At 45.2% G+C, this 20,251-nt stretch overlaps 1 protein-coding gene and 1 long non-coding RNA gene across 2 annotated transcripts in view; one reads left to right on the top strand and one right to left on the bottom strand.

Moving 5' to 3' along the window:
* SLIT3 (slit guidance ligand 3) overlaps positions 1 to 20,251 on the bottom strand; it is a 591,462-nt gene that overhangs the window by 189,627 nt on the left and 381,584 nt on the right. Inside the window, exon 5 of the mRNA XM_077895576.1 lies at positions 6,981 to 7,052. Coding sequence (XP_077751702.1) covers positions 6,981 to 7,052 — 72 coding nt within the window. The remainder of the gene's footprint in view (positions 1 to 6,980; positions 7,053 to 20,251) is intronic.
* The window catches only part of LOC144312666 (uncharacterized), a 38,124-nt gene that overhangs the window by 212 nt on the left and 17,661 nt on the right, over positions 1 to 20,251 (top strand). The window contains exon 2 of the long non-coding RNA XR_013378200.1: positions 563 to 642. This is a non-coding gene — a long non-coding RNA (uncharacterized LOC144312666). The remainder of the gene's footprint in view (positions 1 to 562; positions 643 to 20,251) is intronic.

Raw genomic sequence — 20,251 nt, 5'->3', positions numbered from 1 at the left:
GAACCTGACATAGAGCCATGAATGCAGGGCAGGGGGCGGGGGGGGGGGGGCTGGAAACGCCACCGCCCCTTGGGCAGGTGATCTGCAGCTTCTGCTTGCCTCCTGGGAGATTTCCCGAACCCTCCTCCAAGAGGCAGCATGGCGTTCCTCAGGACAGGCAGGCACCACCCCTGGGTCTGAGGCAGCAGAGATGCCTTGTGCTGAGAGCTGCCTCTGCTTCTGGTCTGCTAGGTCCCACTGGCTGGCATTCATCCACCCAGTCCACCCCCACAGCTTTCTGTGGTTTGCCACTGCCTCTTTAGGTCCACTGGGACTGCCTCTAGGGCCCTGTAATCTCTCAATAACTGTAGAAGTAGCCCCACTGGCCACCTGGACTTGAGTGTCCCCTTGGCAGCCAATCCTCCCCCCATCACTGGCATGGCTTTCTTAAATGAACATCTGATCACAACACTCTCCTATTAAAAGTGCTTCAGTGATCTCTTATGCCATGGATCATGACATTCAGAGTTCTTCCTCCCCATCAGCCCCAACTCCTTGCCTCACTAAACTCATCTCTCTTCAGGACCTCTCTTGCTTGCTCTGTTCCAGCCATCAACTCTTCCAAGCATCAACTCCTCCACATATCTCTGTGCCTTTGCACAGGTGAGTGATTTTTTACATGCTATTCCTTCTGCCTGGAAAGTCCTTCACCTGGATGAAGTCCTACTCATCCTTCATGACCCAATTCATGTCACTTCCTGAGTGAAGCTAGCATCAGGCCTGTCTGGGGGCTTTCCCATCTCTTCATCCTTACTCCAATGGAGTCTTGGCATATATCCTGCAACTGCTCATTTACTTGTCTGTCTCCTCACTAGACTGAGTTCTCTGAGTACAAGGATGGTGTCTTATTTCTATAATATGATTTTCATATTAAACATCTTAATGATTGTGCATGATTTCCTATATATAATAGGTCAACTGCAAATACTCGAGGAGTGAACAAACATTCATTTGATGCATTTTTAGTTGACCTTACTCTCTGCCACGAACTGTCTAGGCACTGGGGATCCCACAGTGACAGAGGCAGGTGGGGTCCCCACATACACATGTTCATTCTGTGTGACAGACGGAGACAGTTTGACAAATAAATGAACAAGATAATTTCAGAGGGCAATGAGGGCTCTGAAGAAATATAACTGGGTAATGGGATAGATAGGAGGGACAGTGGGGGCTGGGGGGCTGCTTTGGATGGATCAGGAAAGGCCACCCGGATGTGATGTTTGAGCTGAACCTAACAGATCTGAAGGAGTTGACCCTCCGGAGGTCTGAGGGCTTAGCATCCCGTGCAAACGGAGTGGCAAGTGCAAAGTCCCGCAGGCAGGAAGGAGCTTAGGATGTTTCAAGGGATGAGATGGAGCACAGGAAGTGTGCTGTGGATGAGGGAGGGCCCAGCCACGTACAGTCTTGCAGGGCATGACCAGGAGGGTGAACTCGGTCCCAGGCACAATGACAGAACGAATGGCTGCCAAGATTAGCAGGCAGGGATGCTATGAGCGAGCGAATGGGTGCTTCATGTCCCTCCGCACACCTCCCTCACCCTCACATAAGATTACTGGCTGCTCACCGGGCAGGCAGAGACAGCCCTCATTAATCTCAGGAAGCAGGAGGGCAGACTCGGGCAGTGCGGCAACCCAGACTAACTAGAGAACACAAAGGCCGCCTGCCCAGCTTTGTTTTGAAACCGTCAATTCCAAATTCCACTAGCTGGCAGAGACAGGGGTTATTGATTTTTCCTTCTGGAATGCATGTCCTACAGAGTCCTCGCAAATAGAAACTGAAAAACAGAGGAAAACACAAGTGCTGAGAAAGATAGGGCAAGGGGACATTTTTTAAAAAACAATCTCTACTGGATTTTGTCTTTTTCTTCTTATGCTTTGCTGGATTGTGGCTTGTCATCTCTGTTTTCTCCCAATTCCCTTCTTTTTCCCTATCTCTGTGTCTTCCTGATTATCTCCCTCTGTCCTCCCCTCTCTCCCTCTCACGCCTCTGGCCAGTACCTGGAGTGGCGTCTGCATACTGGAGGCAGTTGATACTGCTGCTCTGTCCACACTGTAGTCTCTCCGAGTCTTCTTCTTCTAGATCAGTTTGTCCAGCTCACTGCTTCTCTTTAAATACAGCACCTCTTCCCCCTTCCAGACAGGCAGCCAAGTGGGACCAGCCCATAAAACCAGTGTTTAGTAATTGCACAGAGTGGTGGCCCCCGCTAATTACCTTTTCTCTCTTCTCTTGAGGACCAGAAACAATTAGGGACTTCCTTCCACTTCCTTGTTGGGGTGGGGACAGGGTGCCAAGTCCCTTTAGCATCCATTCCCACTAGGTTAACCACCACCTGGGTCCTGCCCCTCGGCTCTGGTAAAAGCTGCACACTTGCCTCTTTGCCTCTGTGTATCAGGCCTTCACTAGTAAGTGAAGTTTGGCCTTGAAGTATGGCCTTCTTGGTTACTTCTCCCTTCTTCCTGCTGCTAGCATGGCTGAGTGGACAGGAATTACAGTGCACAGAAGTGTCTATGGATAGAGTCTAAAATGTGTTTGGGTATGTTACTAAGGATAGGTATATGAGAAGGCCTAGGCCCAATTGTGTCAGCTGACTTTTACTAAATTAAACACACTGATCGAAACTTAATTATCATCTGGAAAATGGGTGTATCACATTCTCTTCCTTCTTAAAGGGGAAATGTCAGAACAAGCAAAGAAAATCCATCTAAAAACTACAAAATTACTAAAAACACAGACCAATCCTTAACCTTATTCTCCTAATGAAACATATGGTATCATGGATAGGCTCAACTGATGTCATTTCATAGCCCACTACTCCAAGAATTTATCTTCTATTCCTATTTTACCTAGGGAATAGAACAACATCATATTCCCTGAGCTCACACAAGGCAGTAGAGAAGCCTGGTGGGGGGTGGGTGGGTGGGTAAGGGAGGTGGTTCTCAGACTGATGAGAGGGATGTACATTCCTGAGATTTAAAATTTGTAACAAGAGAGACAATCTACATGTGGGTAATTGAGGTCTGGTAGGAGGAGGAGTGTTTCCTTAATAGGTTTTATACAAACTTAATTTCTGCAAAGCGTCTCCTATTTTACATGTACCGATGCATATTTAAATGTATAACTTCAATTATCACCTCTATGCAGATGCTTCCCCTCCTTGAACTTGTTCCCTCGTTCAGCTCCTATATCTCCAATTAGCCACATGATATTTTCTCTTAAGGCTGTAAGATTATTTCATCTCCCTCCCTTTTATTAAAACCATAGAAGCTGAGGCCCATAGACACAGCTGTGGCCCATAGACCAAAGTAATTTGCCCAGCAGCAATAAGATGGGATATCAGGCTCACCAATTTCCAAACACACAGAAGATGCTCCATTCACACTGCCCATGGAAAACCTGACATCACTTCACACCCAACTTATGATCTTCAAGTTTGGCTCTTTTCCTCCTGACCTTTCAGTCTCTGTGAGTGGGAGTTCCAAGAAGACAAAGCTCACAGGTCTGTGTCTCTTAGTCTTCATGGCTTCCCCAAGAGCTGACAGTTAGTAGTTTCAATAAACAATTTGATGGCTGCTTAGATGAAGGACTATGAAAATTCACCATCATTCCTTGATTGGAGCTTGTAAACTCATCATTTTCCACTTTTTTCCCCTGGCCACTAATACCTCATTGATTGCCAATTTCTGTTGACTTGGCCTCTACTGGTATCTTTGGATCCTCCTTCACTTCTCTTTAAAAAATATTTTATTTATTTATTTGAGAGATGGAGCACGTGTGCATGCAGGTACACAGGTTGGTGGGGAGGGGTAGAGGGAGAAGCAGGTTTTCCACGGAGCAGGGAGCCCAATGCAGAGCTCTATTCCAGAACCCTAAAAACACGACCTGAGCCGAAGGCAGACCCTTAACCAACTGAGCCACCCAGGTGCCCTGGATCCTCCTTCACTTCTGACTGGTCTCTTTCCACAGTGTGAGCCCTGACCCCTAATATTGGGCTCAGCCTCATCTCCTGTCCCCTGCCTTTCCTTCTTCCTCTTCCTCCTATCCTAGGCTCCTCTTCCACAATATATTTTCTTCATGACTTTTCCCATGTTGGAAGCCATCTATGTTCTCAGTACCTACAGCTTATGTCCATATACCTTGGAGGCAAGACTCACCACCACCTGGCCTCACTTCTCTTCCTAACCTTATCACCTATGCTCTGCCTCATAATCCCCCACCCCCATCAGATGGCTCAGCCTATGTTCCTTGAAACACACTTTACACAGGTTTGCCTCTATAGTTGCACATCCTATTTGCCTTGTCTACTTATGAATTCCAATCATCAGGCCCAGTTTAAGTCTTTACAATTATAACAACAACAAAGGGATACAGCAGTAACAGTAGCTAGAACTTTCTAAATATCTTCTATGTACCAAGCATCGTACTAAGTTATCCACACTCAATATTTTGTTAACCTTCACAAAAAGCCTAGGAGGTTGAGTACAATTCATATCCTCATCTTACAGTGGAAGAAACCTAGGATCAAAAGTGATTAGTAATAGGTCTAAGGTCATAGACTTAGTACGCACAATAGCTGAAAATTGGACCCAGATCTATCAGGTTGGCAAAACCTAGTTTCTAACCTTTAGGCTGTGCTCCTTAAAGCCATTTTTCTTCACTGAGCTCTGGTAGCCTTGACTACGCATGGTCACTCATTTCCCAATTTTCAGGTGGATTATTAGTAATCACTAATCACTAACTATTCTCTTATACACATGTGTTTCTTGTCCCCAGTTTTACTGTAAGCTGCCCGAAAATATGAATAATACTTCTGGGCTTTATAGGTTCTGCCCAACGAATGCATGCTGAAGGAAGTGATTCCCAGTGTAAAGTAATCAACCCCCCTTTAGTTCTGTTAGCCAATTCATCCTTTAAGCTGTGAGTCTGCTTCCCTCTCCTCTCACCCCAGGACCACATGCTGACACTGGGTATAAAAAAAACAAGAGGATATCCTCCCTGAATACTGGCCTTTGAGTAACATGCATTTGCATGGCCTGCAGAAGTAGGGGGATGACAGTTGTTCCTGACTGAGTCAGGAGTCCACGTTTGCAGAATCTTGAATCTCTGAGCTCCTGAGGCCTTTGTGGAGTTAGAGATATTACAGGAAAACAACAAGCCCTGCCCCCAATTCAGCAACTATCATGTACCACTATGAGATTTAATCACTTTCTTGAGAACCAGAAATGCAGTTGGTAATTACACAGCCCTGCTTATACACCACTGCAGTGTTTTATTGTTAACTGGCCCACTTAAAATTAGAGACATGAGATAGGACAGATATACTACTTTATATATGTAAAAATGTTAATTTGGGGATCAGCCATCTTAAGAAGCTGGTTGACCTTGAGTTAGTCACTGCTCTTCTCTGGTCCTCAATTTTCTCCCTGTTGACTTGTGGGGTTTTAGAGGATCTCTAAGCTCTCCTCTTGCCTTACCTTCCTGGGATGCAAATTAACACAACCTCTTAGTTTTGGTTTATATGTACAATCTTGAGTCACATTCTCCATGGCTTTGTCTGCTCCACCCTACCCTCTCCTGCTTCTGAGCAAACACCCCCCAGATGAAGCAGTGGGCAGCTTCCTGTGTGGGATCCCTTTGCAAAGTCCTCTCTGCCCTAGGTCCCTTCACCTCAAGATACCTCTGCCCTCTTGTGTGCTTTGCACGTTAAACACCAAAAGCTTCCCCCTAAGTTCTCAGCAACAGGGGAAGCAGACAGCCTGTATCTGGAAGCCATCATCAGTTTCCCCCGACACTAATATCCCTGTAGTCCTTATAAGGAAAACTGATAGCTAAAGTTGTTTTAAAGAAACCTCTTTCAAGACTTGTCAAGTTGAGCATGAGCCTAGGAAGGAGGCTAGTGGACAGAAGTGCGTACCCAGACAAACCAGACTTCCTTCTGTGTCCCTCTCCCAACACACGTTCTGAACACATGGACACTGGTATGGGAGGAAATTAAGTCCTCGTGAAAGTTAAGGGCCTGTTAAACAGCAAACAGTGGAGGCCAGGATAAAAATGGTGAAGGTTATTTGGCAAGTCAAAAAAACAGTGATAGAATAGTTCTGCACAGATCGTATCAATGGGCACAGCAATCTGCATGTGATAAAGTTACACAAAACTGCACATGGTGTACACACACAAATGAGTGTAATACTCTGAAATCTCAAGAATGACATCTGTGGATTGTACCAATGGCAGTTTCCTGGTTTTGATACCATGCTAGTTATGGAAGCTGTTACCACTGGGAGGAAACTGGGGTAAAGGGCACTTGGATCTAGCCACTATTTTTGAAACTTCCTGTGAATCAATAATTACTTCAAGATAAAACTAAGAATACCTCCCAAAACCAAGCACCTAGTGCAATGAGCAGTGGTGGCTCTGTCTCCCACAATCCTGGGATACAAGTGGACATACCCTATCACAAGATCCTATTAACAACAGTGACCTCTTCGCTGTCATGATCTTCGCCACCATCATCAAGCCTCCCATTTATTGAACACTTACTATGTATGAAGCACACTTTCTCATTTACATCAGCACCCACACCAGCCCATCATCCCCATTTTATGGAAAATAACGATCTTGGGAGTAGCTGAGTCAAGCCCCAGGCCACAGAGCTACTGCAGGGCCAGGTTCTGACCGAGGTCTGGGACTCTCATGTTCACACTGGGGCTCAAAACCAGAGAGGAACAGGATTCTGGGGAGCTGTCATGGCATCCGACGTGTGTTCCCTGGAAACCGCTCAAGCACATCCCTCAATCTGTCTCAAAGGCACCTGCAACCGAGGCGGCGCACAGAATGATGATACCATCTTCCTGTCCTGTCCCTCACCCCTGTTTTGGCCAGAAAGCCACATCTGAAGAGAATCAAACAAACAAACAAACAAACAAAAACCAACCATCACTTACAAGTTCTTCATGTTGGTGATGCCACGGAACGCCTTCCTTGGGATCCCCAGGATCTGGTTTTCGCTCAGATCTCTAAACAGGAAGAGAAGAGGCACACTGCATTAAGGACCAAGGCCCGGCTTTATCTGCATCTCATTAGGACAACAAAACCCCTCGCAGGCTGCCTCTGCGGCCAGGAGTGTTGGAGGGACTGTTCAGTCTCAGGCCCCAGGCTGCTACAAGCCTTCACATTGTTCTCTAGTGATGGCCTTTGCTGGAATGGTTACCAGGCGGAGCAGCTCGCCTCCAGGGCGGGCGCTGTGGGTGGTCTCGCACCTCCAGGCCACGAGCCAAGACGCTGGGTTATTTGTTGTGCACACCGCACCCAATTCTCTGTTTTGCCACCTCCCAGAGAGACCCCTTGCCCCCCTCCCCCATGTCATCCCTCCCCCACTGCAGGGTCAACACCACTCAGTCTCCCATCTCTTAGGGACTCTCTGCCTTTGTCATCTGGGATTGGGAGGGAGCCTAGTTATCCTGATTTTCTGATGGGGGATGACCACCTCCGTTTATCCTAGAGCCCCAGACCGCACCCCTCACCCCCCACCTCTGGGGACCTCCTGGATCGGCTTAGTGACACGCATGATGACTTCAATTTGCATTTCCACAAACTCGTCCAAAATGGGGGTCTCACTGGCACCTCATCTAGTGTTAAGCAGTGCTAACGTGTTGTTTTGAGGAAGAAAGGTAAAGGACAAACTGTCAGGTGTTGAAGCTGGCTCAAACCCAGGTCTTGTGTTAGGGTCCTCTTTAACAATCTCCAAAACCTCAGTTTTCTTTCCTAAGACCCATGCAGTTTTTTCTGTCCCCTCCTCCCCAAACCATAGATAAGCACTTGTTTTCATTCATGCCTAAAACTTGCTTGGAATCTCAATGAATAATCAATCATAACCTGTGTGTGTCTACACACACACACACACATCAATTTATATATATATATATATACACACACACACACACACACACACACACAGATATATATCTCAATTATTTAAAAAATAACACAAAACCCATTAGATATTAAGGTAAAAAATTACCTACCCAGACCATAACCATTGTTACGAATTAGGAGCAATAAGTATAAATTTCACCAATATGATCTCATAGTATATAGTCAGTCATAAACTCTTTTTCACTTATTATCTTGAGAACATCTGTTCATGTCATTAACAGTACATGTCTGACAACATTTAAATCACTGTATATCACCCAACTGTATACAGGGCTATAGGATCACACGCTGTTGGTATTTGTCATTTAAGGAAGGCTAGGATGAGTTTTCCTCCCCACACAATTTGAGGGTAATTGTTGAGCTGCTTCCTATAAGAAGAACACACTGGGTCACAGGGTAAACGTCTTTAACTGCCAAGCTCTCCCAGAGGCAGACTGTACCAATGGATCCTCTCCCACACTGATTTTCCACAGGAACCTAATCAAAAGCTAAAGAGGACTCCACATATATTTGGAAAGAGCAGTCAGACAACCATCGTCCACTGACACTTAGGCTGTCTAATGAACACTGTGTGAAGAACCAGGAGGAGAAACAGAAAGCAGAGGAGAGACTTCACTTTTCTGTTCTCACCTGCTGAGAGGAGTTGCACATTCTAAGCAGCTGGCTGGAACTTTAGACACTTGGGGATCATCCCGGGTTGTGGTTAAGCCCCAAGGCAAGGCTCGGATTTGGGGTAGGGTGTAGATACGACTATCAGTGGCTTCCGGGGCTGAATAACACGGTGCTTCCCATCTCAAATCCAGTTTCCTCTGTCTGCAACCGGCGTAAGTAAATTTAGATGCACACGGAGCCCTGTTTGCTGACTCCCCTGGCTGGGCCTGATTCAATGAGCAGGGCTCCGGCCTGGAGTCAGGGCACTGAACAAAGCCCACGGTGACAGTAGAGGTCAGGCAGGGTCACCAAGGTCACTCCTCTGCTCTCCATCAGACTCCAGGAGAAGAGGGCGCAGGTCCTGTCATCTGACTAATGTAATTTCCACCAGGCATCTGGGTTATAACCCAAGTCTCCAGCAACCACAATGGGCCTAGTCTTTTCTGCCAAGCACAGGCTGATGTCTAGGACAGCAAGCCCCTGCTCCTATCCACCCGCGCTTGGCTGCTATCTTTGGCTGCTCTGGGAAACAGGTTGGGACACACTTCTGGTCAACGGCTAATGATCAAAATCAGGGGCAGGGGGAACAAACAGGAGAGAGGTTTGGACTAGTCAGTTTACAACCATGCCTGGAAGCCAGGAAAACAGGCACATATTCCATAGTGTATTAACCCTTTATTTTTAAGGTGCCCCAAACATACTGAAGAGATAACAATTGTACGAAGGTTCTGGCTTGTAATATGGTGGGATGATGAGAGGAGAGGAGCTTTTTAGCAGAAAAATCTGGCCCAGCTGCTGGGAAACATCCCACAAAAGTAATCACACAGGCAAAAACCCTGCAATTGCATGGGGCGGCCACTGGGGTTTCTAGTCGCTATTTTGTCGCTGGAGGTATACCCAGTCTCGCTCCTATCTAGTTTAAGGGACTCAGTTTAAAACACAGCTTTCTTTCCACCTCCCTCCCAAGGCTTTCCTCCTGCCACAACTGAGCAAAACAGTGGATTGTAGGGAATTTATCTGTTCCCCATGACAATCCGCTTGTAAATTTTATTAATTTTATTTTCCATTGAGCCTCTGTTCTCCAGCTAACAATACCTCTGCCATCCATCTGCAGGATTGTATATTGATTTCATAAATACCTCCAGCGGGCTGAAAAACTGACAGCTTTAATGGTGTTACTGATGGGGCGTGGAGGAGGGTTCAGGGCTGGGTGCTTCATTTTCGGTAACTGTCCCTTCACAATTATCTCGAGGCCTTTGTGAAGGCTCCTAATAGCGTGTTTATCTCAGCGTGATGCCAGAGCATGGAGCTAGTGCTAAGCACTACCCTTGAGAGAGACAAGAGCCACCATTTTCAGCTGACATTTAAATAAAAATAACAAAATCTATGTGGAGTGCCCAAGAGCCTATTTCCGGCCAATTGCTTGCCGGGGGGATTAGTGCCTTGCCCTTCCTGAGGGAAAATGCTCAGAAGTAGCCAGGAAAAGGGAACTTTTCTTTTTTCTTTTTAAAACACATTAGATGAAAAGTATGAGGCTGGAGCACGGTGAGAATATGGGACGTGCTGAAATTTTCTGGGGGAAGTAAAGGAAGATGGCTGGTGGGAAATGCTTTCTTGGTTGGGAAGTAGGGCCACGGATTGGGATGCCTTTTTAAATAATTAGAACTCTGAAAGAAAGGAGAACTGCATTAGCTAAAGTGCATTTTCCTGCTTCCGGAAAATGATTAACCGACGGATTATTCCATCCAAAAACACAAGACCAAAGAGGACTTATTAAGGAGACAGTAAGTCAAATAGGAGTTGGCAAGAACCAATATATCCCCCTTCCAGCCAACTCCCCCCCCCCTTTTTAATTTACTAAAATGCTTTGGACACAGATTAACTTTCTTCACAAATTTATTATTGCTTCATCTACCTTGAAACAGGAACTGCAGACACTTTGATAAATGGATTGAAAGGTTGTCTAGTTCCAGTGGAGCTTTCAAATGCTTCCCAGGGCTCTCCCTGCAATGTCAGGCATGCTTTGTTCTAAGAGCAGCAGTGAATGACAGTCTCCACCTTCACCCCCACCCCAGCCCACCCTATGTTTACCAGGAAAGATGGCAAGGCAGGAAGCAGGAAAGTAGTCTCCTCTTTGCTCTGGTAGGGACAATGCACTCGTCTTGGTCACATTCATGCTACCAGGAAGTCTTGTCTGTGTTAGATGGCAGTTTGTGAGGGGTGGCATTTGCTCCTAGATGTCAATCTTGAATTATTCCAAAGGTACAAGATGGGGCTTGGAAACTCACCCAACCTTGGAGAATTCTTGTTTCTGCGGGGGTAGGGGCGGCAAGCCACTTAGCTTATGATCATGCAAACTACTGAAATGCTTTATGCCTCAGTTTCCCCATCTTTACAGTGGGGGCTTCTCTGACCTCCTAGGCTAACCATGGGGATAAAAGGAGTTAATATATGTGTGTCTTGCACAGCCCCTTGAACCCTGTAGGCATTCACCAAACAGCTGCAGTTATTTCTTGGATTTTCTGCCCATTTAGTCCTGCATTTTATTTAGCTAAACACATCCTTTATGACCCTCTTCAGGACATATGTCTATAACTGTGCAAAGAATAGAACACATAAATGTGGCTAATATTCTTTCCATAAAATCTGGGGGAGGGATCAAAGTTTCCCTCATCTATCATCTAGATTGGAGTATCCATGCTTGATTCTAGAATCTTTTGAATGAGAGAGGAGAGCTTGATTCAGGAGAATAGATCTTTCTCAGATTGGGCTCTCAAAGAAGCTGACACTTAACCAAATGATGGATTTATAAAGTGCTCCTGGGAGAGACCAGTAAGGGATGCAGGAAGCAGGATCAAGAAGGGAAATAAAGATCAGTTAGGAAAAGTCTTAGCCTTAGCCCCATACCCTGGGAGTTCTTGTCTCTAACCAAGGGATCTGGGCCTTTAGAGCCTTGCATCAAATAGTCCTTGATTAGAGACCACCCAAGAAAAATAGGAATTGCCTGGCTCTGCCTGTTCTCCATAAGTCTGAACAAGGTGACTCCAGCAACTCATGGACAGATTCCTGAAGAGGTTCCTAGTCATGATTTTTATCCATAAAATCTGAAGAAGCAGGAGATGGGAGCCAGTGTCAGTAAAGAGACCCAAGGGATCCAACCCAAAGCACACATAAAAAGGCTTCAAGGACAGTTCTCCTGATTCAGGAAGTTCTCAGAAGATTAAAAAAAAAAAATCACTCATGAAAGATGACATATCCAGGACTGGGACCAAGAGGTCACAGGGGTAAGCTTAGTGACCAGAGGAAATTGGAACAACTCAATCTCATACTTTCTTTGTCTACCTCCCCAGACCCCTTTGCACTGAGACCAATCAGGTACCCTTTTTAGTAACAACCACAACAAAAAAATCCATCAATTTTTGATTAGCTAAACTAAAAGAGGGGATGATCTAAAAGCATTTCTACTTGGTACCATTATTGGATTTGAGATCAGGGCAGTGGATTACCACTCTGATTCTCTTTGGCCTGAGTATGTATTAAAATTTCTTTCCCAGTCACTGCCTAGTAGGAGGAAACCTGCCTGTTGTTGCAGTAGGTATCAATCAAAACTCATTTAGGGATTTAAAAAACTTCCAATGGATAATCCATGGATCTAAAAATTCTTGTACTGTCACTGCTGTCGTCTTTAAAAAGCTGAACCCTGCTTCCCTGAGCCTCAACTCCAATGCATAGTAACTGTGACATTATCATTCCACTCTAGGAGCCAAAGAGAAATATTGTCTTGCTCACCTTATTTTATACAGTGGGAGGGACAGACATGCAGGAAAAATTATTTCCTGGGGATTTTACAGTGTGGACTTTAGGGAGGATTTATCTTAAAAAGTAAATCTCTTCTGTAGGCAATTTACCTTAATAAACAAGATTATATGTCTGCAGTTGGGTCACTGTCAAAAGCAAGTGAGCCCCAAGCATATGTTCCAGCTAAGAAGCCCTGGTACCTCCAGCTGGGTGTCTAGTCAATGGCATCCTTTGTCCGAGGGAGATTATAACGGAATGACTGAATTATTTCCTGAACAAATTGCCACGTATCTCAGGGACCCAGAGAATCAAAGTATCAATGGGGGGACAAAAAAAATTATTTTCCACTGCTCCAGTTGGTTTCTGAATATTTCATTGCACCAGTTTACATGCTTGCTTCCTTGATGCCAAAAGTTACTGAAAGGAAGAGCCCCTTTCGTTCTGCCTTTTCTGACAAGCTCATTAGAAAAGTCCTAGTCATATTGTTCAGATGTTCAATATTGACAGATTAAATGTCAGCTCAGATTCTTACAACAAAATAGAAATTTAGCACCTACTACGTGTTATTCTATGTCACATGTTGAGACACAGAAGTGAACAGAACCAACTTTCTGTCCCCATGGACTTGCATTCCCTTTGACAAATAAACAGAACTCTTCCTATATTTGATTGGAAAATAAACATCTAGACATCCCCTAAAGTAAGAGCTACAGTCCCACTGTTTGTTTTTTTTTTCCCTTCTCAACAAGTAGAAACCCTGTATCTAAAGTTACATTGCAGATCATTCCTACCCAGCAAGGAAAAGAATACTCAGCTTTGTTTTACTCCAGGCTCAAAAATATTTTGCTTTTAGGGAGGGTTAAAAAGGGGGAAAGAAAGATGCCAATCTGAATCACTGGGACTTGCAGTCTTGTTTCATCAAGCACTTTGGTTTCGTCTTTCAAAGTGGACAGCCTAATAAAATCAGGACAGTTTGAAGATGTTAAGAGTTGGCCTGGGGGGCAGCCCCGGTGGCGCAGCGGTTTAGCGCCGCCTGCAGCCCGGGGTGTGATCCTGGAGACCCGGGGTCTAGTCCCGTTGGGCTCCCTGCATGGAGCCTGCTTCTCCCTCTGCCTGTCTCTGCCTCTCTCTCGCTCTCTCTGAATAAATTAAAAAAAAAAAAAAAAGTGTTGCCTGGGGAATCCTGGGTAGCTCAGTGGTTTAGCACCTGCCTTCAGCCCAGGGCCTGATCCCGGAGTCCCAGGATCGAGTCCCACATCAGGCTCTGCATGGAGCCTGCTTCTCCCTCTGCCTGTGTTTCTGCTTCTCTCTCTTTCTCGAATAAATAAAATCTTAAAAAAAAAAAAAAAAAAGAGTTGGCCTGGCACAAGGCAGCTGCTCTCGCAGTGGGGCTCATGGTCTACCTAATCAGAATTTACTGATGATGTTTCAAAAAACACAGATCCCTGGTTTTTAAAATAATTTAGATATGATAATGGCATTGTAGGTTATGTTTCCCTTCATTCAGGTCTTTATCTTTGAGAGATACATACTGAAGTAATTAAGGATTAAATGATGTCTGGTTTTGCTTCAAAATAATGTAGAAAGGGGGGGTTTGGCAAGGAGAGTGGGTGGAAGTATAGGAGTAAGATTGGCCATGAATGAATCCTTGGAGCACTTTGTGCAAAGGAGGTTCATCTATAATTTGTGCTTGACTTTTATATATGTGCTATTTTCCAGAATAAAAAAAAAGAAATTAAGATTTCTAGGACCCATCCCGGAGCTACTGAGTCAGAAATCCTGGGGATGGGCTCTGGAATGTAAACTATGAAGAAGGTTGAGAGCATGGGTAGGATGATTTGCACATGGGATTAGGTGAATTCACACCCCAGCTGCGCTACTTAATGGGCTGTGTGTCTTTAAGAACATCAATTCAATTCTGAGCCTCCATTTGTGCTTCCATGAAATCAGGATAAGCATCGAGAGTAATGAAAAATCGAGTGCTTTCTATAGTCTTCATGCAGTACATAAATGCAAGTCACTATCTTCGTTTTATTAGCATGAAGCTAACAAATATAGCATCTTACTACTTTAAGTGTCTAGGGAAAATTTGGGGTCCAAGATGCAAAGGCCTCTTGTGTCTCAGGTGTGATCCTGCTGGTGTTGGACAAAATGCTTATGGGATAGTGTCACAGAAGGCTGAAGGGGGATGGAGTGACAATATCTAATCCATGCCTGACAAAGCCATCCAGGGGCCCAGCTTAGAGGCTGAACTAGAGGGGCTAAAAGTCTACTCCACGGATAGTTATACCCTTCCCTGGACCCCAGCAACTCAGCAGGAGGAAACCAGGCACTCTGCCCCTGGACCCTACTAAACCTGTAGGGTAGGACTCTGACTCAGATTAGAGCATTCTGGGTGGGGCCACGCAGACAAGTGTTTTCCCAGGTTTCCAGGAGGGCTGCAGTTGAGGGGAGAAAATGCTGGAGGACAGGTAATGAGTAGCTGGGCCTGGAGGCCCATCTTGAGCTGTGACCCTCCAGAGCAGATGAAGGTCTGGTGTCTGAGCATCATGGCGCTAAGGTCCCTCTGATGGAGAGACTGAGGGCTGCAAGTAAGATTAGGGTTGTTGGTTGGCCCCCTGATTAGTCACAAACATACACTTTTTTTTTTTTTAAGATTTTATTTATTCATGAGACGAGGGGAGAGAGGGAGTGAGTGAGAGAGAGAGAGAGAGAGGCAGAGGCACCAGCAGAGGGAGAAGCAGGCTTCCTGTGGGGAGCCTTTTGTGGGACTCGATCCCAGGACCTCAGGATCTAGACCTTAGCCAAAGGCAGATGCTCAACCACTGAGCCACCCAGGGGCTCCTACTTTCTGTCTCTTTATGGGCAGATGTTCTGGAAATCACAAATTCAAATGCATTAGATCACACAGGCTAAAGGAAATGAGCAAACCAGGCTGACTGTGGACACAAAAGTAGTGAGGGGTGAGCTAGGAGACACAGGGCTCATCCCAATGAATTTCCCCCACTTAAAAACAAATAACCCTCCATGCTGGTCCATGGGACACTTCAGCCTAGGGCTGAAGGGTACTGTGGCCAATACCCCTCCAAAGGTGATCTAATTCTAGGACAGCACTCTCCAATAGAAGTCTAACATGAGACACTCATGCAATTTAATCTGTTCCATTAGCTGCATTAAAAAGTTAAACAGTTGAAAAGAATTTCAGTATTTTACTTAACCCAATGTATCCAAAATACTTTAACATTGTAATCAGTATAAAAATATATTAATGAGCTACTTTATAATCTTTTTTATACCAAGTCTTCAGAATCTGATATGTATTTTACATACATCTCAAATCAGACCAGCCCCCTTTCAAGTGCTCAATAATCACATATGGCTAGCACCTGTCATATTGGACAGTGTAATTCAAGAATATGGCTAGGAGCCGGGTGTTGTAGTTCCACGACCACTCATTATCAAGAGAGAAAAAGAGTATTAGATATTGGAACCAATCTAAAAGAGCCCAATGTGGGACTCCTCAGAGGTTGGGTGAGGGGCAGTAAACAATAGGAAATGTGAAAGGGAGCCATTCAAGATAGAAACCTTTGGATTTAAGGAAGTAAGCCAGGTCTTGAAATATCCCAGTCATTCAGCCATCCCTCCTCTGAGCAGAGAATCTCTTTCCAGCCAGAGGATTTAATTTGTGTCTTTCTGAACCAACTTTCCAGGGCTGGCAGGGTTAACCAGCTTTCTTCATTGAATTATATGCAAGACCAACTAAGGCTCTTTGTGTTCATGAAACAGCATTATAACTGACTGATCATCTCCATGCAAATGGTACAGAGGCTGAGCTTCTCAACAGCTCACTAATTCCTAGAATTATCACAAATTAGCAACAAGGTAGTTAGGTTAGACGGGATTGGGGGAGCTCTCGTTATCAGTCCAGTTGTGCCTTCTGTTCTGGTCCAGACTTTTCTTCTTCACTAGGTGGCCTCGGAAACATCACCAGGATGCTAACTAGAGTTTGTGCATCACCACCAAGTACGCTTCAGGGGGTATAACTGAGATTTCGGTGTTCTTACATTGTGGGCAGAAATCTGACGCTAAAAATCATCTGAGCCTAAGGATCTAATTATGCGCTTAGGATAGTCCTCTGCCAATTTTAGGCCCAATCAAATGTTTTTGGTTTAATTTCCCAATCTTGGTGTGTGTGTGTGTGTGTGTGTGTGTGTGTGTGTGTGGCGGGGGGTGGGGGGGTTGGTATCTACCTGGTTCAAAAGGATGAAGATCAGGGATTTCTTTTTTTTCCCCTTTGTTTGAAGGTATGTGTCTGCCCAATAGAGTTGGGAAGAGTGAGCCCATTTCTGTGAAATCCATCCTCCTCCCAGGCTGACACACTGTTCCTACCCCCTCCTTTCTCTACGACCCTCTCCCTTGGCAGCCCTCTGAGGCTTTCATCCCTAATTTGATTGTCGTAGCTGACACTGTCAATCTGAAATCCAGTAGCACGTCTAACGCTGGCTGGACAAGGGGAATGCATGGGGAGAAGAGGGGGAGGCAAATTCATCTTGAGAATAGCTTTATGTAAATCGATCCTCTGGCCTAAAGCTGGAGCCAAGCATTTGCTGATTAATTGGAGAAGCGTCCTTGTTCCCGTGTCTTCTTTAGAGAGATGGCCCAAATTGAGGCCTCTCTTCTTCACAAAGACATTCCCATGCCAAAAAGCTTTTGCAATTAGGAGATGAAACCCTGCAAGCGGGTGGGGGGTGGGGGAGAGGAAGCAGGGGTTGGGAGAGCGTTTATGGAATTGTTCTGAAATGAAGTATGTGCATTTGGGCTGCTTCATGATTAATTGCTGACCCGGGCACCTTCATTTGCCTCCCAGATGGTGGCCTGATAGCCTAGGTTCTGAGGCACAATATCCCATGGGTGAAGATCTGCTTGTACAATTAGCAAAAATTAAGGGGGTGAGAAGTGTACTTCCTAACATGTTTTTTTGTGGTGGATTCCAAATTTATATTTTCAGTTACCACTTGGGCCCATTTCTGTTGGTGTCAGGAAAGAGTGCCTGTGATTGATTTAATCTCTTGTCCATGTTTCTCTTACGGTGTCTTAGAAAGAAAGCTCAAAAAAAAAAAAAAAAAAAAAAAAAGAAAAGAAAAAGAAAAAAACCAGATCATCCAAGGTGGTCCTTTAATCCAGGGCACTGTTAAATCTGACTTTACCAAAAAGCTCAAGGCAAATTAGGGATTTAGGCACAGGTGGAAGTGAGTTTGCATCCAGAAAGATTGCTTGTTGGCTAACCTGTGTGCTGATGGAAGGTCAAGCTTAGATGGAAACGACCACGTTTCCATCGGCTTCTTCATTAAATTATGAGTTTTGCTGAGCACAAGCCCTGACACACCACTTAAAAAATATTTGTTGAATGGATTAAAAATAAATGAAAATGATTTCATGTCATTGCCTGGTTCATGGATGATCAAAAATAAGTTTCAAGCTATGGGGATTCCCACCACCCTCAAGTCCAGTTTGTCCCTTTAAATTATAAAGAGCTCTTCCCCTGTTCCCCCACCATTCTATCTCTTCCTCGCTGGTACAGTGAGGTGCCTGAGAACTGAGGCCACTAGAATAGGCTTGCGTTCTAAGGAGCTGCAGATAAAGTCTCTGAGAAGGTTTAGTGAGCCACACTGGAGTGTAGGAATGAGCACTCACCTAGGAAGGGAGGCCAAGCAAATAATTTGTTTTTTGGGGGGAACAGAATTTAAACCTGGACTGAGAGGATACAAAAGATTTGGAAAATGAATTTGATCCAGAAAAGGGCTGTGTGACAAAACCACATCTCCAAGAACATCTCCTCCTCCTCCTCCTCCTCCTCTCCCCATTTCTGAATTCTGGCACTCATTGAGACTAGGATAATACAGATAATGAAACTTCAGGACCGAAGGAGATACTTTTAGCCTCAAGCTATAGGAGACGTTAGAAGGAGATGACTGGCAGTGAGAAAGGTTTGATTACTCTGTGATAATTTGCTCTGTGATCATCCTCCTTTCTGCCAAAGGGTCTAAGAGATGTGGAAACCTGCATGGAGTCTGAGGATTAAGAAGTCCAGTTGGGGAAGGTGGGAAGCAGACAGGCAGACCCATGGGCTAAGGCACTGTCATTTGGGAGCAGGTGAAGCTGTTTCCCGATTTCTTTTTTTGTTTGTTTGTTTCCTGATTTCTATCCCTGTAACGTTAAATATTCAACTTGGTCATGATCCTTTCAACACCTCCTGGGTACCCTGTGTGTGCCTGACGCTAAGAGTAACATTTTATGGACTGAGCAACTCCTCCTTCTTCCACTGGAGGATACGCCACTGGGGCTCTTCTGCTGTCCATTCAGTTTCTCTGAAGGAACGTGAGCACCTAGGGGCAGGGTGAGTGGTGGGTGGGGAGGGATTATGCCCAGTGGCTGGAGTCTGGAATGCAGAGCTGTGGCTCAAGGAAATGGGGCTTGTATATGCCTGTTCTTTCTTGTGACTTTTCAGAACCCCATTAAATAAGTGAAACCTCAGGGATGAAAGTGAGATGCTTTCCTGGGGCCATCCACTGATAAAATCAATGAGGCTTCAGAAAGGCTCAAAATTATCTTCCACCCAAGCAAGAAAGCAATTGAGCAAGAGCTCAGCACCCTGAGTTACAAGGCCAGTTTCTCGAAGCCCAGTGTTGGACGGAGCATACAGCAGAGAACACCACTAAGCTTTGTTAATACTATAGCACAACATTTCTCCTCGTGACCCCCTGCACTATTTATTGTTCCATTCAAGACAATTACAGCTATTGCTAATAACTCACACCTGTGGATGTCCTGGTATCGACTAAAACAGAATAGATGCTGTTCTCTTGCTTATTTATGTAAACATGGATGCAGTTCAATAGGCTGACTCCAAGTTTGAAGTTAGCACTAATGTTTAATCGTAGACCTACTTCTGGCCGTTTAGCTTGAAAGGTGGGAGACAAGGGGTGCGTGCTGGGAGGACCCAGTGAACTGCAGAGATGAAAACAAGCCGTGATGAATGTGGGGCTGCTGCCACTGGTCGGATGCCCAATACAACAAACTCATCTGTTCCAGGCAAAGAGGGTAGGACCTCCACAGCAGGATGTGGGGGCAGAGAGGAGGGATAGAGGGGCAGCTCCTTCTGAAACACCTTCCTTTCCATTCTGTTGGTTAACTATAGCCTGAGCCATACTTGGCCTGGTAACTCAGCTCCCTTCCATAACTGACCCCAGAGGTCTTGCCTATGGTCAAAACTCCAGGAGACAGTGAGACACACTGTTGGAAGCATGGCTCAGGAGCCCAGAAAACTGCGGTGTGAATTCAGACTTTGCCTCTTGCTAGTTATGTGGCTTTGTATGAGTAGATCACCCGGCCCGAGCCTGAGTTTCCTCATCTGTAAAATGGGGACGATGTAAACTTGCCATGGAATTATTATAAAATGGCTAATGAATTTAGAGCCATGTTACCTGGCTGATAATCAACACTTGGTAAATACCAATTATTAGGAGTGCTATATCTGTTCAAGTCTTGCATTCAAAACTATGAGTGGAAGATGACAAAATCCCCACAAATTCCTTGTCCCAGAGAATATTACATTGGAACTCAAATTGTAAAGAAGCACCTCCTGGTCAAATTCAATACCAAAGAAACCAATACCTGGGTTCTACTCAGCCTGTGGTGCCTCAAAGCTTCCCTGGCTCCTGCAGGGGGACCCAACCTCATGGATTTTCCCAGGCTCTCTCTGGAATGGGTGGTCAAGATGGGCACAGAGTTAAAAGCCCCACAGCTCTCTGTATACCCCCTCAGAAGCTGG

Source organism: Canis aureus, chromosome 4 (genome assembly GCF_053574225.1).
Source record: "Canis aureus isolate CA01 chromosome 4, VMU_Caureus_v.1.0, whole genome shotgun sequence".
In the NCBI taxonomy this organism is placed as follows: domain Eukaryota; kingdom Metazoa; phylum Chordata; class Mammalia; order Carnivora; family Canidae; genus Canis; species Canis aureus.
Note: the sequence above shows the minus strand (reverse complement) of the source record. Positions and strands in the feature narration are given on the sequence as shown.